Consider the following 23,713-nt stretch of genomic DNA (forward strand, 5'->3'; position numbering starts at 1 on the left):
ACACACATTGGATTTTGCCATGAGAGAACACTTGCACTGGATTACATCCACTTCCTGCTGGTTTACAATAAACGTGGTCCTCAGCCTCGTCTGCAGCAGTGAGGCCCTGAGAGGAGACCTGAGCTAAACATCTGCACGGGACCAGTGAGGTCGTGGAAGGGTTTGAGAGGCTGAACGTCCCCAGTTTGAATCCAGTCTGGGAACTTCAAGCCACTGGATTTTTATAAAATCCTAATGTCCTGTCACATTGTGTATTTATCTCTGAAACGCAGCTCCCTCTCAAAATCTGAGTGAAGAAAACTCTCTCTCTGTATTTTTACTATATTTAAATATTAAGGTGATTCGACTCCTGAATTGAACCATTTTGCAAATTATGAAGAGACCCTATGTTATTGCTTATTTTCCCTCTTTAAGTTTCATATTTACACGACTAGTATGTATTTTAATTAGACATAGTTTAAACACATTTTATTAGGTCCACCAAGGGAGGCTACCCTTTCACCTGCAGTGTCTGGTTGTTGGTTTAGATGTTTGTTGCTTTGTTTGTCAGCAAATTAAATTAGATATTGATTTACACAAATAACACTGAACTGATTTCCACCAAACTTGGCGGAGGGGTGTGGCCTGAGCCTGGAAAGAACTCCGGAAATGCTGGTGCTGATGCAGATTGATGGTTTTGATGGTTTTAATCTGCTGTGTTGACCGTCCTTGTCTCACTGGGAGTAAAACCACACATGTCGTTACCTCTGTTGTAATAGAGACACCTTGTTTTACTGTTGTTTTACTTGTTATCTCAACAGAAGACTAGATCCCCAAACAGGTCAATCTGGCTAATCTGTGTTCACTTCTCCCAGTGAAGGGAAATCTTAATATCTGGACCTATGAAGCAAACTTTTGCAGAACAGCTGCAATCGCAAATATGGCCACAAGAGACAGTTACAGGATAATGATGAAGGCAAAACCATAGAAAAGAAAAAGAGAAATAAACGTTAGTCCCAAAATGATACAGACTATGTTAAATATCTTTTTTTGAATTAAATTCTACTTCTCATTTAAATATTTATCAATTAAATTTACCATAAGGACAAGGAAAAGCTGCAAAATTCTGACATTTGAGAACCATAAACCATCAAATGTTTATAAGCCTTTTGAAAAATGACCTGAATTATGAACTCTATTACTTTAATACATAGATATATAATGATGTTGTCGACAAAAGTTTGTTTCCAGCAAAATGATGATGTTTCCTGAGTTAGGTGCAGAGAGCTGTGACCTCCACCTCACCAGCCTCAACCAATCTACATCAATATTGTTTGTTGGAGATATTAATTTGTCTGTAAAATATTTTATTAATGTCACATTTAGGTCTCAGAGCATGAAACACGCCAAATGCTTTCAACAACACGTGAATGTGAATATAAATACACGTCATGTTTGAAACATGGTTGACACAAATTGATCTGAACTAGATGAAAAGTAAAATGGCCTCAAGTTGTTGATACAGAGCCTCGAAGGAAAATAAAGGGTTCATGGATTATACCTCACATGAGACAGATTCTTATTACTCAGGTTTTAGTATTTGAACATTTCTAAACCGCCTGTGCAATCAAAGAAGAATCCGAGTCTACAATGAATTAAGAATATAAAAGCAACAGACCACATCTTAGACTCCTTTGTGTGTCTGTAGTACAGGATTTTAAAATGTGTGTGTGTGTGTGTGTGTGTGTATTTTTGTCTTTCTTTCTGTATTATCCGACGACCTCCTCCTGCTACAACTCTCTGCGATGGATCATAAGAGTGCAGACCCTCCATCAGAATACCTGACCGCTGCACACAGCACAATGTTTAGTAATGGATTTCATGTTAGCGCAGAGAGATTTCAAAGAAAAGAGGTATCGTGCACACACACACACACACACACACACACAGAGGACTCACTGTATAATGAGTTTCTCCTGCTGAAGGTCCATATTGATATCTGTGCTGCAGAATTAGCCCGGTGAAAGTGCTCTGTAAGTGCACCATCTGTATTGTTGTGTGCAGTAGCAAGTGGGGTGAAACCACAATAAGTGGCATGAAAGCCATGCATAACAAAATTAGTTTTGTTTTTTAAATATCAGCAGCAGGACTGAGTTGTGCGTCGCAGCCGGGCAAGAGCCCCCCCCCCCCCCGGAGCTGCTTATAAGTGATGTTAGATCTGATGATGGAGAAAGTGTATAGAGGTCAGAGAAAAGAGCAAGTTTAACATTTAAACCCTAAAAAACGAAACATGAATATTCTCAACCTCTCACGAGTAAATCATTCACTAAGTATGTGTTTTTGTAAATGAACTTGAAATCAAACTAAATGTAATAGAAAATAGGATTGGCCCGTTTTTGAAGAAACTGAAACTTGCCACGCAGATGACCTCTGACCTTTTGTGGTATGGATCCAGACCGTCTCTAGTGGTCACCTGACCAGGTCGGGAAAAAAGATTTGATTGGTATCGTCTGATATTTTGCCACCAAAACAAAACTGTACTAGAGTTTCTCTCCTGCTCCAGATCAACACATCGGGGTCCTCGTCCAACCAATCAGAGACAAAGAGCGCCCCCTACTGGCAGTAAATATTAGTGCACAGCAGTTGAAATGAATCCCAGCTTTATAGATAATTGCCAATGAGTTAATTTGTTGTTAAGTGGGTGAACTGGAAAGTAGTCAGCTGATGCTTTGATATTATTTCATGTTTTTAATATTTTTTTAAGCAAAAATGCCGAAGATTCACAGGCTTTAGTTTCTTCTGAATATGCTTTGGTTGTCTCATTTTTATATGATAAACGATAGTGGGAAAGTTTTGGGATGTTAGATGAAATAATATTGGTAATAAGAATATACAAGGATGTGTAATAGGTCTTCTACACAATTTTCCAATATTTTGAGGGTAATGCAGATTAAGAGTTTGATTGAGAAAATGTATTAATTGTTACAGCACCAGTGAAGAATACATTTGATATTTGACTTATATAGTCCAACGTATGTAAAATGTTGAGTTTTTTTTCTTAAAGACCTCAAACAATTTCACTTCAAAATTCCAAATTATAGATTTCCTCAAAGATATGACACCAAACAGCTAAAAATATACAAGAAAACTCTTTAAACACAACTTGCATTCATCCTCATTTGACACATAATGAACATTATGAGCCGTAACGTTTTTAATAAAGTGAATTCCTCTCCTACTTTTTAAACAACTATTTGTTAGTTGTGTACTGTCTTACTTTTAAACAAGAGTTTAAAATGAATAGAAGTGGAGATTTACTCAACTTACAGTTAACTTTACATGAAATTAATTGATCTAGTTCGTATTCCAATATTAATTTCAGCCACCTGGTACACAAAAGTAAACCTGTAATCCTAATTAATCAAATGAAATATCTTCTATGTGACTTATCGATGAATAAATAATAAAGGCTGCATGAAGTGGTCACTCTTCCTATTGGTACTCTATTAAATACTGCCATCTAGAGGCCGACTGCTAAAATAAAGATTTCATTCCCACCAACCTTCTAAATTATAAGAATATCTTTCATATATAGGAAAAAGTTAGCATTTCATTTAACAGTCAAGATCAATAAATGAGCAGGAAATCGTACGTTTATTGTCCTTCTGACAACCCATACACAAAAATCCTGGTATCACAAAATATCTTCAGTAATGTTTTAGATACACTTGAAAATACGAGGCCGAGGATCTATTAAACGACTCATCACGACTGGTTTCAGGTTAGTGGACGTACACGTTTGTATTCAGCCAGCAAGTAAAGCATTTATTGAAGCAAATCAAGGTGTTTCTCCTCATGTGATCAATGTTGTGCCTGGATACCTGAATGATGATGTTCACAGTGCCCTAAAACAAGCAGGTCAGCACATGGTTCACCTCTGCAGTCGGTAAAACAACTATCTTTGTATCAGAACGTTGGACACCGGCTATCAACAGAAACAAAGACGTCTGAACCTGCACAAACACAAAGAGGACTTTTTTTTTTTTTTATCTTTTACAAAAGGAAAAATCCATTTCAATGATTAAAATAACATACAAGTGCAAAGTTTTGCCCTTTAAAGCTTGATTGCATGTTTTTTAAAACAGTTTAATAATTGACCAATCTCCAAGGCATTCACTGCTACAGTACTTTTTGACACGGTTCAGTAAAGGTGTGAATCAGTGATGGTTGACGGGAATCGAGCAGTTGCACATGCATGATGGTGATAGCGGGGGGGGGGGGGGGGGGGGGGGGGGCGAGGACAATGATGATGATGATTGTGATGCCAAAAGTGGCAGGTTATTCAAGTTACATTGTCACCAACATTACACAGATCAATACAGGCTCAGTAAATCTAATAAACTCAAGAACACATGTTTAAGTTCTTGCTAAAGGTAACGATCTTCACTGACCAAGTGCTCTGACCTGCCTGGAAGGGGTGACAGCAAAAAGAAAACCCCCAGAAAGAAATTAAAAGGTTTAGCTCACCCAAAAAAACAGGTTCAACCAGGTATTTTAATATTAATGTATTTATTATTATTTTTATTTATATTTTTCCAACTGATTATTTAAGCAATGGTTTCTTATTTGTTTATCTGGGTCCACATACAGTTATATTATATTATTGTGGATGTATATTCTTGTTTTTATTCTTATAATTGACAGCAATCCTACATTTTTTTATGTTAAGGCTTTGGATATTTAGTTTCTTCAATTTTCAAGTATAATTTCAATATTTTCGACCAAATCTTGGGTCAGAAGCTGGAAATATTTGTCATTCATTTAAAACATCCAGCTCTTTGTCCATTACAACTGGTATTCTATAGTATTTCTTTCTCTTAACCAAGATCTTGGTTTTTCTACTTCACATGTACCCAAAAGACATCACAAGTACTCCTGGTACTCACTGATTTAAAGGATCATTATTATTACTGGTATGATGATGATGATTGATGATTGATGATGCAGCACCACCAAAGGTTTGGCCATTTCAGCACCATGGACAGCTCCACAAGATCCTGAACTGAAAGCTGACCAAAGTTTAAAAACCCCGCCCCCCCCGGCCACATCTGTTGAAAAGTACTTTACAAGATAACTGCAAACACATGAGCAAGTGACATTGTTTCACATACAACAAGTACTTTTAGCTTTGGCAACCACATCTGGCTCTTGAGCACACACAACCCGATACAGATGTGTCGACTCAAAACGTCCCAAAGCCGGATCTGTTGATTCTAAAACAGGTAAAATCAGCCACTGGTTTTTACAAAACAGGTTAAAACTCTCAGCCCTCGAATTCATGTTGCAAAAAGGTATAAAGGTTTAGCTCATGAGGTGCGGTGCCGTCAACCTTTAAAAAAAAGAGGAAGCACTGTCGGCAGACCAGGATCTTTTCATTCAAGTTCCAGCGAATTGAAACAATCCCCCCCCACCCCCCCTCCCCCTCCGCTCAGAGTGACACGTCGAACACTGACTGTTCATCAAAGGGAGGACGCTTGATTGAAAACCAGCCCCAAGAGGCTCTGGTACTAAACTAACCCTTTCCTGTGTTACACTGGTATTTTCCCTACAAAGACAGTGAGCCGGGTCCCACAGAGGCAGTGAGTGGAGCACGGTATTTTCTTTGGAAAAAAAAAAACTGCACTGCAGCACATCAGCTAATAGAGCCTGGCTCCCCGAGGGGAGCTCAATATAGGACACTCTTCCTCTTCCTCCACTTGAGCTATTTATACACCCCAACAAAAGAAAAGAGGCTTAATGAGGCAGCGATGGGGGAACTCATGTGAACGGAGTTAGACGAGCACTTTGTAGTGTTTAGCTCCCAGAGCTCCAGCTTTTTCCATACGAGCAACCAACGCTGCTATTTCTGCCGTGGCTAATTTTGCAGGTGTAAAAGTAGAGTATCTGTGTTACACCCTATGTTTGAACCCATTAGCTGAGTATTTTTTTATTTAATGTCTAAAGCAACACAAAAGCTAAAATAGATGCATAGTTGTAAGCATGATAATGTCCCGGACATGGATACTCTAGAGTAGATCCAGTAAAGAACCTCTGAAGATACAATAAAAATCCTCTGTGCGAGAAACATCTAAAATATTCCACCAGCTGGACACAACAAAAACAGGAACCCCCCGATATATGAAGCATTTCATTGCATATTTGCATGAAAGGAAATATCTCATGCAGCTTAGAGAAGCTACCTTGAGGTTAATGCTTTGGTTCGGAGTCAGAGTGCATTCAAATGGAAGAAGATGAGGGTGTGTGTGTTCAAATGCACACAGTCGTCCGACTACGAATTTGTTTCCTAACTAAGCAGGAGAAACTGTCTCTAGGCAACTTCACGTACTGATCACGAATACCCCTGTAAATACAGCGTTTCAACTACCACCAGGGATACAGACATGAACACACACTTGCAAACTAATATTAATAATAGTAACTAACCGAGCATGACATTTTAAATCACCTAACTATCCGACTTACCAGTTCTGTAACATTACAATACTCAGGCTATTGGAAAGAGAGGGTTTTGGGGTTTACCTCCATCCCACTGGAACCAGTAAAACTTCAGAAGTCCAGAGTTCAATCAGGGATATTTAAATATGCGAGTAAACAAACTCACATTAAAATCAAGTGAGAATCTGCTTTAGAAATAAAGAGGCTGAATAGCAACCAGATAAATCTCCCTGGAAGTGAGAGCTGTCACACAGTGCAAGGATTTCCGTTTCAGTCATGCGGTACAACAGCGTTAATAAAGCGAGGGGTCGGTGGTAGAAGTAAAAAAAAAAAAGGGACAGTTTGTTTTTTTAGGTCTGTCCTCAGAAACCTGGATGCTCTTATAAAGGGTCGATTTTAAATTAGTTTTAAGAGACCTAAGGACGGTGACACTTAAACTATTCTAATACATTACCATCCTCCTGACACATTTTTTTTGGCACATAAACTTTCCCTGTTTCTGACTGATTCCATCTGACCTTCAGCGTCTCAGTAGACTCAGCGTCATTCACCTGACGCTAAGCTGATCAGGATCTCATCCGTTTGTAACGTTCTTCTCAATCCAATTGGCCGTAGTGAGACAATTCAATTTTTATAAAACACAAGGCCAAATCCACTGCCTGGGCTAAACACTGATTTAAGGATCACACCGTGTGGACGAGCAGCAGCAGCAGCGGTGCATCATAACTCTAAATATAGCTCCTCTTCTTCTCCACATCTCCTCTGACAGCAGTTTCCCCCGTACAACAATAAAACACAGATTCTCTTTGAACACACCACGTCCACATTTGGTTGTTTTCTACAAAAACATGTTCACTTTTGCTTCTTCAAGCAAATTGACTTTTTTTGACCACTGGACACAGGTGCAGTTCAACCCCAAAATTCACCAGGCTTCATAAATATGTTTTGTTTTTTTAAAGTCTGTTACATAAATTCAACAAACTGGTTTACCACCATTACCCAGGGGCTAATGGTGTTAATCTCTTTTTGCGTTTTCTGTCTCACAAGAAGTGTCTGACTAGAAGCATTGATGTCCGGAGACTACACAACATGTGAACAACCACCTGACTACATGGAAACAGTCTTTTGAGCTGACAGGGAACCACACATGTACAAACATAAAATATCTCTTCTATCCATTATTTCTTTTCAGATCTCTCTGAACCATAAATAAGTTAACAATATAGCTCATTATAAATAAACTTCAGTCTGTAAAATTCACATATAAATACCCTGCTCCTTCTTGCAGAGACTTCGTGGACCCACGTTTCTTTACGTTACGCTGCAGCACGTTGCATTTCTTCTTCTTTCCCTTTGACAAAAGAACACAAAGCATCCATGGTGTAAACACTGCGACTTTCCCTTTGAAACCTCTGGAGCTGTCGACCAACACGGGCGAATGGAGCGGACAGAGCTATGATTTCATGACGAGACTGAAGGTGTCTCCCCGTTGTCTGTCTGGACGTGCGGCAGGAGGTCAGCCCTTTTTCATTTTGGACACCGCTGACAATTTCTTCCTGGTCCAGTCCCTGATTGATAGAGTCTGTGTGTAAAGGGAAACGAGAAAGAAAGTGACAGGCTATTGCTAGAGATGGTTTTGATTGATTTGATACTGAGGTGACGATTGCCGCTCCTGTTGCATGCTTGGTTTTGGAGACTTGCAGACGTCCATGCAAATTGAGCCAGAGGCAGAGAGCTGCCAGGGACAGAGAAAAGGAGAAGAGAGCCGTCTGTACGCCGGTCTGAGCCTTCCTGCTGTTCACCAAAAAACTGTCTGAATCTCCCTTTTTCCTCTCGTTGTCTCACTGTCCTTCTGTGAAGTGAAAAGCTGGAGGCGCCGGTTGGTGCTCAGAGTCTGTTCCCAGGGCCACGGGCGTGTTGACAGGGGTTGTGAGAGGCGTGCTGTTGGGGGGCTGCGGGTTGGTGTCGCCCTCGGTAAAAGTCTTCTCCTGAGACTGGGAGGAGGAGGAGGAGGAATGGGTGCTCTCGCTGGAGCTGCTGCGGGTCTCTGTGCTGGTACTCGTCTTTTTCATCTTCCTCCTCTTGGCGAGCGGCGCCTTGTCCACCGTCTGCAGGCGGAAACCTTCCCGCTTACATTTGTTAAATGCCTGGGACAAAGAAGGGCGGAATGATGAGCCAGTTATTACGATTTTGTATGAATTATTCATTTTTCTAAGGGACGCACTGATCCACTTCATCAGGCCAGACTGCTCTGGCACTGAAAACAGCTGAAACTGAATATTTTTACATTTTGTCCTATCAAGTGTGTTTCTAACTAGATGTAAATATATATTTTGAAGCATAAACTACAAAATTAATAACAGTTCCTTTGATAAAAGTTGCAATAAATGATTTTAAATAATATGCTAATCTTTTTCCTACTTAATAAAAACAGTTTTCTCCATAAATGTCAGAAATTTAAAACACCCAAAAAACGCTGGGTTACAGTTTCCCAAAGCCTGAGCTGATTGCTTCAAAAAGCTTGTTTTTAGTCACAAGCTAAATGACTGATGATACATTTATTAATTAGCAAATATGCAGCTTGAAACAAGGAATATAATATAGAATATTTGCAGATGAATATTCTGTCATTCATCAACTAATGTTTTTGAGCTCTACTTTGGACATCAATTTATGATTCATGTCAAATAATTTTAATCTCTATGTTTTCTCTTTCAGGTTGAAGAATTTTCAAAGTGAAGCAGAATCCAGAGCAGCAGCAGCAGCAGCATGTCAACAGTCTGAACCACTCAGTGCAACCCAAATTCTGCAACAGGAAGCCAGAAGGTTGCGAAAGCCTGACCTACATCTAATAATATCGTTTCTTACATTAAAGGTAGCTTTGACGTAAGTGTGGACGGAGGCAGTGGAGGAGCCCAGAATGTCGGGGGTCATGAGTGGGTTGGAGGACAGCTGGCTGTCGTCCTGGAGCCAGGCGTTGTAACGGAGGCCGCACATTTTAATCCTCTTGTTTGGGTCCACCGTCAGCAGCTCTGCAGGAACGAGACACAGATAAATACCTTCAGTGCCGTTAATAGGTCAGTGGAGAGCTGAGCCGCAGGGAGGAAGTGATTTCCTCTTCAGGTGGTTCAAACCTCTGTGAGCAGCTTTGTGAGTCAAAGGTTCAATCCGTGATCCAAAAGTAAAAGAAAGGTTTCGCTCCTCTCACACATTTCAAAAGACGAGGACATCGTGTCCATCCCAAACTCCTGGTCTTAAATCTATAACTGGAATGAAATCAGGAGGCTCCATCCCTCCGTCAAGGCTCAATCCTTAATAGTAGTTCATTTGGATTATTGTCTTCTACTAACTTCCACTCACACGGTGTAAAACTAAGTGAAAGAAAAGCAGGATCTGCCTCAAAATGTGATGCTTTCTTCCTTACTTCATGCCCCACCCCTCCACTAAATGTAATTGAAGTATGATGAGTAGTTTTTTGCACAATCCTGCTAACTAAAAAACGAATACAGACCAAAATACTAGGTCTTTGGCAAATTAACTGGAGAGAAGAGTCCTGAATTTTCGATTAAAATCAGTTTAAAAATCATATAAATACAGATTTTCACAATGGGACAGGATTGGTTCTGGCCCAGACCTTTGCACGTCTTTCCCCCTCTCCCTTCTCCTTTTTCACTTAACTTTATCCCATCATAAAAGGCATATTTTCTCCAAGTCACAATCTTGACATTGAATTTCATCTAATATCAGATTTTTTTGAAAAACAAAGATTCTTTCACAGTTTGTGAGTCTCCAGCTCCATCCTCACCTTGTATGAGGTCTTTGGCCTGCTGCGACACGTTCCTCCAGGCCTCTCCCTCGAAAGAGAAGTCCCCCAGTTTGATTTTCTTCATGATCTCCTCGGCACTGGTGTGGCTCAGGCTCTTCTCCTGACACTGGAAAGGCACCTGACCCGACAGCATGGTGTACTGCAAACAGAGCGAAGCCACACAGTCTGTTGTCAGAAACCACAGGAACTAAAAGTAAATCTGACCTAAATCGTTTGTGCCATCCGTGTGGAACAGGAAGTGTTACACGCTGGTTTATGTTTATATCAAGATGCCTACAATGACCTGGGGAAATGGGTTTTAATGAAACACATGTACTGTGAAAATAACGACATGCTCTATTAGCGCTTGTGACCGACCCTCGGCCGTTCACATTTCTCCATTGTCATGCTGTGTGTTGTTGACCGTGGTTGAACCGGCACTAAACAGAAGAGCGGTCTGTGCTCAGCTGAATGAACAGGACACTCTCACCTTGGCCTGCTTACATATGCCCTCACATTTCTCATTAAAATGGCGTGTAGTTAGGAACGGCCCTTTTGGGAGAGGAGAGGAGCCCTGTTCTCTCGCTCTCTCTCTCTCTCTCTCTCTCGCTCTCTGTCTCTACACTCTTTGCTTCCAGGGCATTGTGCACACAGCTTGTCAGCAGCCATTTCATCACAGCTCCATGAGGCACACTACTGCCATATCCCCCCCAGGGGGCGACGGTGCAAATCAGCACTGCAGAGAGCAGCCCCCATACCGATGACTGGCTGACCACACAAACCTCTCTCAACTCTCCTTCTTCTTTTAATGTTCTTCCTCTTCACAGAAAAAAGGATGAATTATTACGACGACATTTCCACTACTGGGAAGTAAGACTTAAATCGAGCGCTTGTTTTTCTGAGGTGAGCGATAAAACTGTGTCAGCTCACCACAGGATACTGAAAGGTTGTGGCGCGGAACAAGAGAGGGAGATGAATATCATGTAAAACTGATTAACCAGAACATGCAAACTGAAAGCCTGTAACTACACAAAGTCAGATAAAATAACAGCTAATTGCTTAATCAGATCTGCCTGCAGCTAAATTTTTAAACCATAAACTGGATAGAATGGGGGGGGGGGAATACCAAGTGTGTGGAGCTCGTGATTAAACATTGATAAGATTTTTGAAATGCTTCAGTTGAAAATATTATGAAAAACAACTTTAAAGTAGAGATTGGAGCTGTGGGTTTAAAAAAGATTACTTTATAAATTCTAAATAAAATCTGGTCACTTTCATGGGGCACTGAGGAAAGTGCTCATCTAAAGTATGTTGATTTTGTGAGATCACATTTTACGGATGTTCCTCAATCTTTATTTGATTTATTATTATATATATTTATCCATTTTTCTTCCCTCCGCCAAGGAAGGTGCTTTTGTGTCCGATCACACAAAGACCTTTGGACAGATTTCTACCAAACTCGCTGGAGGGTCAGGGAAGTCAAATCAAATCAGATAGAGATGGAGCATTTTTTTGACATTTGTATTGATTTATATGGAATAATTCAAAGATCTGAATAAAAAAAATCAAACATATTAAGTGGACCGATATCTATAAGTGCTTGCAATTTGGTGTCTCTTACTTGAATTAGATGAGACTGTTTGGCCTTGGCTTGTCATTTTTAAAAGTAGAAGTGTTTAAAGACTTAGTTCCGCTGAGAGTTATGTTGAGCTGAATAATAAATGTTTCTGCTACTGTCCAGCATCTGTGTTTTGTGTTAAACCTGAGCCTGGCTCCGTCTTACAACAGGCACTCACCAGAATGACCCCCAGACTCCAGAGGTCGCAGGACTCATCGTAGCCGTCGTATTTGAGTATCTCTGGTGCAGCGTAGTGCAGCGTGAAGCAGGGAGTCTTCAGGAGCTGATTGTCTGGTGGTTTGAGGCGTGCAAAGCCAAAGTCTATGATTTTTATCTCAGAGTTCTCGCTCTCGTCTGTGAAGAGCAGGTTCTGCGAAGTGATTTGAGACACAGACAGCAATCATTTCTTTCTGCTTAGCAAAGCAGGTCCACTCGATAGCTTAGTAAATTGGACATCAAGACCGGTCGGACCAGGTACTTTTGTTTCACAGAAGATTGCAGATCATAAAAAGTTCAGAAAACCACAGTAATTGTCTTTCAAATAAAAGAGCTTGTCTGTCTGTGTGGGTCGCAAAACGCACACAGACAGATTAGATGTGTTTGGACAGAGAAGAACATCTAGTGTCAGTGCTGCTGAGTCTAATACCTCTGGTTTAAGGTCCCTGTGCACCACTCCTACATCATGCATGTGACTTGCAGCTGACACCAGCTTGCGCATGATGCGACTGGCCTCCGTTTCACTGAAATGTTGCTTTCTGCGGATCCTCTCCAGCAGCTCCCCTCCACCGAGCAGCTCCAGAACCAGGTACGTGTGGAGCTACAGCAGAAAAACAAGAAAAAAACAACCCACACAAAAAACATTTATATTAGTCATCACCAGTCTTTATGCAGGACGTACACCAATGCTTTGTGCCAGCACTTGAAGGCGGACGTGCTTGACGCATGGTGCTGGCAAAATCATCAGAACGACAACAATCACAGTTTGTTCAATTTTCGGGAAACACAACATTTTCGTACTTATGTACAATACTGGCTGCTAAAGAGAAATACACAAGAAATAAAAATCCACAACCAGATGAACACAGACCAGGTTGATCCACTGCCTCTGTCTCCTCTTTCACATTCCATTGTTGAAACACGATTTGATTGGCTGATGCCTCCATAGCCGCATTAAAAGTTGAGCTCTGCTTAACTTCTACCACACACAGCACGAGCAACACAATGGAACCACAATGCAGTTTGACAATGCATGACTTCACCCTATTCAAAGTATATGAGCCACGTTTCACCGTATGTGTGGGCCCTAGGTTGTTCTTTGGACTGGTCGGAAATTGTGTAGTGGATTGAAAAAAATCCTATAATTTGCAATTTAACAAATATTGACATGTTTGTGTAAACAAATGTATGATAAATTGAAATTTCACGGCCTGACCTAGAAGATAAAAACAACTGAACGTGATGCAGAGGATCGGAATTTCTCTGTTGCATAATTTATTCAGTAAAAACAGTCCATTACTGATGCCATGATGGTAACATTAAACCATAATGATGCTGAGTAAAAGTGAAAGGAGCCAAACAAAGTGGTAAAGGAACAATGTGTCTGGGCAGCGGGGGAGAGGTTCTCATTAGTGCCGGGTCTGAGGAACAAAGGCGGGACTCGGTCGAGGCGAGACGAGGCAGCGCTGCTTTGATCTGGGTCATGGGCCTCTGAGATACTGTAATAACCCCACTGAGCTCATCAGGATTAAAGTGGTGCTCGTGGGCTTGAGGGTCTGGGGCTAATGAACCTGTGCACAGTCAGACACACACACACACACAACTTCCCAATAACAGAGGAGAGCCACATTTAGAACGTACGCACATTTAGTTCGAGGGGATTGTGTGGCTCGATTAGCAACACAAGTAAATCTAGGTTGTTTTTATTCAGTAGAACAAAATGGGTGTTTGCACAGCTGCAGTTTAAAAATACGCTTTCATGTGAAATATCGAGCTCACGCAGAGAAGTTTATGGGACAATACACGGAGAGATAGAGAAATACCTCGAGGGCCTCCAGCATCCCCATTAATCTGCCTTGTTCCAGTTCCACGACCTAATAAGGCTGCCGTCCCCATGGGCTCCACGGGGGGGCCACGCAAACCAGAGTTTATGGAGGAGAGTGTAAGCGCTGCGATGAACCTCACCTGGTCGTGGTAAATCTCATGTAACTTGACAATGTTGGGGTGGCCATCGCAGAGCTTCAGGGCCGCTATCTCCCGCTGCGTCTGTGCTTCCATTCTGCAGCAAACATGAGCAGAAAGTCAGAAAACTGTCAAGTAAGTACAACATAAGTACACACAAACACAGTCATGTGTGCAGGCTATGAGCTTTTACCTCTTGCTGACAATTTTGACTGCGTATTTCTGTCCCGTCTTCTTGTGCGTGCAGCGTCTGCAGATGGAGAAGCTCCCCTCTCCCAGAGCGCTGTCCTTCAGGTCCATCTCGTAGCTCATGTAGAAGGGAGAGTCCTGGAAAAAGGAAGAGTGGAACAAAAAGAAATGTCTCTGGTCAAATATAGATTTTAACCGACACCATAATATCGAATAATTGCACGTGACCTCAATAGAATGTGTGTCAAGTTAAATGTTTTCTTTGGTGTGATATCTTGTGATTTCTGTAAACAAGTACAGACTGAAACAGTCCTGCATTCAGAATTAAAATGAATCCACTATTTACGACCTCTGGCTGCTATGGAGAATAATTTAATGTATGTCAGTGGTAGTTGGCTTACTGGTTACATTCGTAGCTGGAAACCAGCTCATGGCAGAATAACCACTTATAAAATAGAGGTCATGTCCTCAAGACAATTCTCCTGCCAATAGAATGCTCTAGTTTCTTTCTCTAGAGAAAAAACACACTTTATGTTGGAGGTATAATCCAGAGATTTATATTCAGCATTTGCTTAAAACATAATTCCTGAAACATTCAAGCAAAAACCTCACTCGTCCTTCACCAAGTCTTCAAGCTGTTGAGTTTTTGCTTGTATATTATTCAACATCATTATAATATGACAAATATTTTTGGCTGCTTTATGATAATTAAAAGCTTCTTCTATTTGTTTTGTATATCTCCACACAGTGATCAGCAGCACTGAAAGATGAGCAAGGTAAAACGTCTCTTGTTGCGTAAAATTGTTATCATGATTAATCTCGAATCCAAAATGAAACGCTGACGAGGTAAATGTACAAAACCACCGCTCTTCAATTCTGAATTAAGATTTTGAAAATAACCACAGGACAAGATAAGAAAAATCGTTGACTAGCTCCCTGTCTGCAACAGGAAACAACATAAGAGCCAATTAAGCAGAGGGAGCTGAAGCTTTTGTGGAATTCTGAGCAACTCAAGATTCAAGATGTTTATCACGTTGGTTATAAAAATGTAAGCGGGCGAAAAACTTTTGCAGGAAAGCTTTGTTGTATGAAAAATTTAGATTTTAAGTTCATAATTAAAACAGAGCAAAAATAAAAGAAGATAAATCCACCATTATAAAGTGAATTTATAGAATAAATATAGAATAATAAAATAAAAAAACTCATTGAAAAAGACATTAAAAAAAATACATATGTAATAACCATGAAAGGCTTCATCTAAAACATCGCCTTTCTTATGTTTGTCAGCACTTTTTAAGGATTATTTAAATAGCTGGATAACATCAGCTGATTACATAAACATTTTTTGTAAGGATGTAAGTAGCCTATGACTATGCTACAGACTTAAAAACTGAATGTGAGTGCAGTAAGAAACAGATTCTAGTGGAAAAGGAGACGAACTAACAAAAAAAATGAATCTGTCTGTGACAGCGGCCATTAGCTTAAGTGTGTTTGTGCTGGAGGATCCAAGTCCATCTATCTTACCTTCATCATGGCGCTGCGGGCCACCGCAGCAGAGCCGGGCCTCTCGGAGCCCCCACACAGCTGGACATGGTCGTCCATCACCACATTCCTCTTGAACAGGATGGAAGGGGACATGAAAGAGTAGCCCTGCACACACAGAAACATAAACTCTTCAGGTTTACATTTTACAAGGACATACTGTAAAAATGAGGCCTGGAGGGAAAAGGAAAACTTCCATTGATTTAGTTAATAGCCTGAGAAAAGACTGCAGCATTGTAACATAACACAGATTTATAGACATCTAATGCGTTTTATACATTTCCACATTTACTGTAGAATTTGAAATCATGTTTCCATGTCAAAGCAGCCTGTCAGCTCCACAATAAGCCATATTCAGTTTCTTTGTGAGTGACAGCAGCTGTCCAGCTGTTCCCATTGTTAGACCTGTCATTATGAAGAGATGCCTGCATAATTCCAGCTGTGTGGCGCCCACAGCTCGGAGCTGGCATTAATCTCTCTCTCCCTTTTCTACTGACACACACACAGCTGTGTGGTATGTGGTGACAGCCATGGATGGACGGAAGGATGGATGTTGAATGAATGAGATGCCCTAAATTGCTGGGCTTGAATATTTGATTGCTCCGCTGTGAAATTACATCTTGGCGCTCTTAATGCAATTTTAATTTTGTTTTGTGAGCCACTGTAGGGGAGCAAGTGCACAGTTTAAAATTGGGATTGCTGTCGTTATCTCAGAGATTGCTAGGCTTGCAAATTATAAAGACCACAAAATTTCAGACTATGTGAATGGCAGCTGAGAGCGAAAAAAAGCCCAGATGAAGTTGGCAATCAAAGACCGAAGGCGTAACCGAGACAGACGTGGTGATGCTCTCAGAGTGTAACCTTTTATTCCACCAGAAAAGCCTGTTAATGGATCTATTGATCTGCCAAGCTCAAGGATCCAGAAGGCAATCAGAGTTGAAATTTCATGCAATACATCAGACAGCCATCAGCTGGCACGGAGTTGTGGGCCACATTACGGTTCAAAGCTACATCAAAAATAGTCATTCACATCTGTTACTTCAATAAGAGCTGCATATGGCAGCAATTACCCCAATAAAAGCTCCTTTAGTCAATTTGAATACCAATGCACACAGACAGACTCATGTTGACTTACAGCAACCTTTTGAGGACATTCAAAACTTCACTTGATTACTTCAATTGCTGTTGAGTGCGTGGAATATAGTCACAGACAAAAAGTGGATCATGTATAAAGCTATTTTTCAGCCATGTCAACATTTCACTCTGCCTGCAACCACAGCCCAGACAAACATCGGCACAAAGGAGATGCAAATAGAGATGTTGCCCTGTGCAATGACCTGCAGGGGAGCACAAAGGAAATATTTCTGTCTGTAAACCACCAGACACTGAGTCACAACAAAAACCAGTCTGGTTCTCCAACATATCTCCCTCCCCTCCCCACCTGGAAGATGCGGTCACAGTTCTGAGGCAGCGCTGCGGGGGAGTAGGTGGGGTCCATCTCCGTGAACTCGTCTGCGAAGTTGCTGACGTCCAGCTCGTCCCGAATCACCGGCTTGAAGGGAGCAGGCATCTTCTTAGCTGCCAAGTCCTCCCAGTTAATTTTCTAAAGTGAGTTTTAGGGGAAAAAAGGAGACAAAAACATTGCGGTTGGTCCCAATCCTTATTAACACAGTGTAAACAAATTCCTTTAAGCTCCTCACTCAAAGTGGCCCGATTACATACTGAGGAGTAACAGCCCACCCTGCTATTTAGCTTTGTCTCAACACAGAAAAAATCCCTGAGAGGTTAAGAGATCCACCTGGTAAAAAGGGTGTTTCTTTATATTCTCTGCTCCATTCGGACCTGAGCCTAATCTCTTCTTTGGATCTTTGATGAGGAGTCTCTGGATGAGGTCTTTGGCGAGAGGTCCCATGTCTTTGGGGAACGGAGGATCCTTCTTTGAGATCCTCCTGTGATGTGTGAGACAGACACAGTCAGTGCTGCAGCATGATTATAACTGGGGATAAGTTGGGGATCGGGGAGAATCCATACTTGGCGATGTCTGTGTGAGAGTTCTCGTCTCCATCCACTGTGAAGGGGGATCCTCCGGTCAGAAGCTCGTACATCAACACACCGAGGCTCCACCAGTCCACCGCCTGGAATGCATGAAAGCAACCGCCCGTGACTTAGACTTATTAGACTGAAGGAAAAGAAAAACCCACTGAGGAGAACAGAAAGAGGAGACACACAATGCTATTAAACATAAAACTGTGAATTACCTTATCATGTCCAGACTCTCCTCCCTCCAGAATCTCCGGAGCCATGTATTCAATGGTGCCACAGACAGAGAAGGCCCTGTCCTCCTGTTTAAAGAAAAACATTAACGCATTAATATACATCTATCAAAAGACATATATACCTCAAAACACAGAGGATATCAGAGCCTGGAATATGACCGAACTGTCCAAGATTGAAAACCAAGAAAACCTGGTTTAAACTGTATTGTGACTTACAAAAAAACAATAATTAAATAACATAACATAACAACACTTAAAGATCAGAGATTAATGCGCAAAAGATTTCTTTCATATAAGATCATTTAAAACTAATTCGGCAGAAAATAGAAAATAGTGGCATTGAAGGTGCTGTTAAAGTGCTTAAGGGAAAAATACATGTTTTATAACTTATTAAGGGAAAAGAATAAGTCCCTAATGAATTATGACACATGTACCTGATCGAATTCCTTACTGAGGCCAAAGTCTGTGAGAACTATATGACCACTTGAATCCAGCAGAATATTCTCAAGTTTCAGGTCCCGATACACGATCCCAAGCTGCACCAAGAAAATGACAGAGAGAATATTGACATGTGACAGATAAAGTATGTAAACAGCATGCAAAGCAAGATGTCTATTCTAAAAAAGACACAACAGTTTGATTGTGTTGAATCCGAAGATTACCTCGTGTAGATGTTCCAGTGCCAGCACTATCTCTCCACTGTACAGGGCCACCTCTTGCTCTTTGAATCGCACCCTTTGCACCAAATGTGTGAAGAGTTCGCCGCCATTTACATAATCTGTTATGAAAGATATCATGTATCATCCAAACTAATATACGTTGTCGTGTATTTCTGACTTTTAACATACTGGTATAAACACAACACAGGGTTATAAACGTGAAAAATATCCTCACCAAGAATGAGGTGCAGCTTGGTGTCCGTCTGAAAGGCGTAGTGGAGCGTGACGAGGAACGGGGACTGGCGGATGTGCTCCAGCACTTGCCGCTCTGTGCGTGTGTGCTCAGCAGTTTTTGCCTTTTGTACAATGGTGGCCTTCTTCAAGACCTTCATAGCATACAGCTCCCCCGCATCGTGCCCGCTCACTTTCCGCACCAGGAACACTTTGCCGTACGCTGGTGGTTTAAAAATCAACAAAGGACAGATGGCAAAGTTCAGTGACAAGCGGTGGCTTGAACAGAAATGAATGTCAGTGTGACTGGTGTGTGCCCAATCATGTGTTTGTCGTGTTGTGTTCAACACAGAGAGACAGTTGTCACTCACCTCCTGTGCCCAGCACCTTTAACAGCTCAAAGTTTTCAATGCCCACCCTCTCTACATGGCCCGTCAGGTTGGCTGAGGTTCAAGGACAAATAAGAAAAAACACGCTTTTAATTACACAGTTTACATAACACAATAATATATAATCAGTCTAAATTTTTCCTCTGAAAAGGTTCAAAATGAAAGTTGCATCTCTATAACAAAAGCTCATATAATATACAGTATTAATGAGTAGCTAGACATGAAAAGCCCACTGTTCCACATGAGGTATTTTACTACTGATTGACCACATGATGCTTATCTGGGACACGGGGGAAATGTATGTTTATATTCACTACACTGACAGGTCTGTGGCTTGTGAGTGCAGCGGCTTTATAAAAAAAAGGTTTGTGCTAGTTGTCGATGCAGAGTATAAAGATGTAGGTTTAATCTAGCTCCTCTACAGTATAGATGTTCCTGCTCTGAAACAATGAAAGGTTAAAGAGGTACTTGGTTAACCAGTGAGCTAATGGGCTGACATTAAAGTGATAAAATCATCCTCATCTGGACAAGATCCTTGAAAACATTCTCATTATCTATGTAGCAATGTTGAAATAGCCAAATTGTAAATAGATTTGAGACTGATCATCTGTTTTGAACTGTTCTCTCCAACAGCTGTGGACTTTGCATGGCCACCAGAAGGCACATTGCATCACCTGACCAGTCCTCTAAACATCTTGTTCTGTAACTGGTGCCAACTCGTTAATAATGTATTCTGGTATTGTGATGCAAAGAGGCTCTCACTCGTGCTGCTTTGAGAAGACCGTGAGACAACAAGGTCAGACTCTGCCAGGCTAAAAAACGTTGGAGAACCGAGCTGTAATCTGGATCAGCAATCAAAAAGATACTGGGACCACGGGTAGAGATCGTTGGAAATACTGCAAAGAACTTGCAGAGGATCAGTAGACGTCCTTCTTATAAATAAAGGTTACAAAAAAAACATTACTCTTAACTTTCAGTCAAATAGTCAACAGTATAAAATGATCTTAAAAGCATCTGCATGCAAACATTAACCTGCAAAAGGGTAAATTTTCTTTCATCAAAGACTCTTCACTGAAACCAGCACGCACACTGGCTTCTTGTGTCTCTCTCGGCCACAGTCTCTCTCCACAGCTGACTGCGCATGGCATTCTCTTAGACATGCAAAGCCATTCTAGTGAACACATTCATTCTGTCTCACACATTCTGAAAATATGCTACTGAACAATTACAGCGCCTCATTTCATCTTGTTTCCCTGTTACACACGAGAAGAAATGCTGCCACTGCCGGGGGATCCAGTTGCATTCTTCACTTTCAAAACAAGAACACTATCCTTCGGTTTCAAGGGTCAGTGGTTCAGGTTGCATAACATCCTTGTCAGGCTGAGCCGGTCAAGGCCAAGTTGGATTCTGGATGTTTATTAATAGGCTAACAGAGGTGTACAAGGAGAAGATGCCTTGCTGCTTGAAAAGAGGAAGCTATTCAGTTTACAGGAGGGAAATATCAATGTCCTCAGATGAAAAAACTCAAATGGCACTTAAGATTCACAGATTTTTATTTGAATCTGCTCCAGATTAAGCACATTCATACAAACCACCTTCTAAATGAAATGGCTTCTTCCCTAAAATGTACCACATCCTTCCACCAGCTTTTGTAGTAAACCGTCCAGCAGTTTTTACATAATCTTTCTCACAAACAAACAAACCAACCCAGAAAACTAATAGGAATGAAAACATAACATCCACAGTGGAGGTACAAATATGAATAGGAATAGAGCATTGAAAAATGTATCCTGCAAACAGAGATCCTTCACATCTTGCAGGTGGATTAGTACAGAAAGGTATACTGCTGATGTTTGCTTGAGTCTGGCCTTTACTATACTACAAGGGTACAAAGTAGAGTTCAGTTGATCCAGTGGTATTTACAACTAAACAGACTGCATATTTGGGGCAGGGCAGTAAATGGGGGGTGCAGCATAGTCATGTTCCAGCCTGAGCAGCAGCACTGTGTCATTGTTAAGCTGTTACAACTGAGACAGTATGCAAACATCTTTCAGAGGCCCAGTAGACACGCAACTACACTCAGCTCAGCTGCCAGCCGGGGGTTTAACAAGGAAATAAGAAAAGAGATCACATTACTCTGGTTTAAGCGTCTTTACACTGACTTCCAGTATCACTGAGGATTGATCTGTTAAATGATTGTACTAGTTTTCAAGTCTCTTGATGGTAGAGCACCCTCATACAATACCGTTTGTTTACCGGAGTAAGTTCCAAACCGGTTCCCTGAGGTCTTCTACCTCCGGCTTGCGCAACATCCCAAAAATGAACTAGAACAAAAGTTTGGGGGAAGCAGCAGCTTTCTGTGGAGCTTTTTGTTTTAAGTCTGTGTCTTATTGATCTATCTTATTCCAGGTCTTTGATTCCACTGTAAAGCACTTTGAGCTGCATTCAATGTAGCAAAGGTGCTGAATAAATAAAATGTATTATTATTATTATAAGAGCTCAAATGTAAATTACAACAGCAACAAGAAGCATATTTCCTGTATATTCTTTTTAAAGTCACGTTGTGAGATGGTGCTGGTTCGTGTCCACACTACTTCCTTCTCGTGCAAACACAGAACAACCACCAGCTGATAACTGTGTGTGTGTGTGTGGGGGGGGGCAATGCATTGAAACGTGAAGCGTTATTACATAAAGCATTAAGGTGTCATGTGCAGCCAAGCTAACGTTAGCTTTGGTGACTTGACAGCATTGCAGCTGTGAGTGTGTTTGCGTGTGTGTGTCTGTGTGTGTGTCTGTGTGTGTGAGTGTGTGTGTGTGTGTGTGTGTGTGTGTGTGTGTGTGTGTGTGTGTGTGTGTGTGTGTGTTAGCAGCTAACACACCCTCGCAATGACAGGAAACTCTTGGTCAATACGAACTTGGTCGATGGTTGGATTTCACCTGGTTACACGTTAACTAGTGGCTTAAGCTAATGTTATTACCCCCGGGCACGAGCACGGCTATCAAGAGGCAGTAAGCTAACGTCGTAGGGGGGGGGGGGGGGGCGGTTAGGTAACATTAGTTAGCGTGAGTTAGCGGCACCGTTACAAGTATAACGAGGACACGTTCGCCTCCCGCCGCCCATTTCGGTTCGGGACTCGAGCAGCGGGAACGTTAGCTCTCATCGACTGTGACAGTTTGCTGCTGCGAGCTATTAGCAAGCTAACACCCCCCCCCCCACACACACACACACCAACCCTCCCCTGACACGTGTCTGCAAACAGAACCAAAAAGCCCAATACACACGAGGAGACTCGAACTCACCATGTTTCAGCTCGTGCTTCACAGTGAACAGGTCCTCTTCTCTGGAGGAGCCCTCCATCGGGGATGGCATCGAAATAGGGGTGGGGGGGGGCTTCTTGCTTTTTTTTATTGAAAGCTCGGCTCCAGCCCGCCGGGTTAGTTCTGCACCGCCGCCATGCAGAAGCTGAGATGAACCGCGATGTGCCTCGGGGGAGCGGGGATCTGAACCTGGAACCTGTCGGAGGTGCGAGCAGGAGACTGTTGACAAACCCCGGCAGCCTGCGGAGCCTGGAGGAAACACTTGCTCCCGCACATCAACACTGCCACTACCCTCGCGACCGGCCAGTCCCCCGTCGCTGATTGGTGTTGCTACGGGGGAATCTCGCCCCTGATTGGATGATTCTGTGCTGGCGACACGGAATCCCGCCCTCGTGCTCAACATCATGGCCAAAGTCAGAGGAATTAATTCACATGAAAATAAACAATACACTAAAATACACGCTAGAGAAGTGGATGTGATGTGAAGTGTAAATATTTGTGTTTGTTAAATTGGCTCAAGTTGATCTTAGTGATTTATAATGAGACAGACAGATGGGTAATTTTAAACATTCCAAATTAAAACTTTTGACATTTAGACAAATTTATACTTTTGATATGTGATGAAATACCCTCTGCAGATTTGAGTTTGAACAACTGCAGGTATAAGCAAATTAAGCTAAACATATAGATAGATAGATAGATAGATAGATAGATAGATAGATAGATAGTAAGATAGATAGATAGATAGATAGATAGATAGTAAGATAGATAGATGGATAGATAGATAGATAGATAGATAGATAGACAGACAGACAGACAGACAGACAGACAGACAGACAGATAGATAGATAGATAGATAGATAGATAGATAGATAGATAGATAGACAGACAGATAGACACATAGATACAGAGAGATATATATGGATAGATATATGTGCTAATGTGGATATGTAGTACTGCTTACGTGAAAATAATTTATGATATACAAACAATATAACACTATTATATCATAATCATTATTACTTGAGTAAAAG

The 23,713-nt window shown here is 41.4% G+C and overlaps 1 protein-coding gene across 1 annotated transcript; it reads right to left on the reverse strand.

Annotated features, from left to right (window-relative positions):
• Nucleotides 1-4,529: 4,529 nt before the first annotated feature.
• On the reverse strand, nt 4,530-22,950 carry rps6ka5 (ribosomal protein S6 kinase, polypeptide 5). Its single transcript, XM_053434259.1, has 17 exons — nt 22,662-22,950; nt 19,344-19,415; nt 18,977-19,195; nt 18,745-18,860; nt 18,517-18,618; nt 18,065-18,148; nt 17,838-17,941; nt 17,605-17,755; nt 17,248-17,409; nt 15,789-15,914; nt 14,269-14,402; nt 14,079-14,172; nt 12,544-12,714; nt 12,076-12,267; nt 10,280-10,439; nt 9,343-9,506; nt 4,530-8,621 (listed from the first exon to the last, which is right to left on the reverse strand). Exons 1-17 carry the CDS (start codon nt 22,729-22,731, stop codon nt 8,316-8,318), a joined length of 2,427 nt encoding a protein of 808 aa, XP_053290234.1. The 5' UTR covers nt 22,732-22,950; the 3' UTR covers nt 4,530-8,315.
• Between the last annotated feature and the right edge of the window lie 763 nt (nt 22,951-23,713).

Source organism: Pleuronectes platessa, chromosome 11 (assembly GCF_947347685.1).
Source record: "Pleuronectes platessa chromosome 11, fPlePla1.1, whole genome shotgun sequence".
Classification (NCBI taxonomy): Eukaryota; Metazoa; Chordata; class Actinopteri; order Pleuronectiformes; family Pleuronectidae; genus Pleuronectes; species Pleuronectes platessa.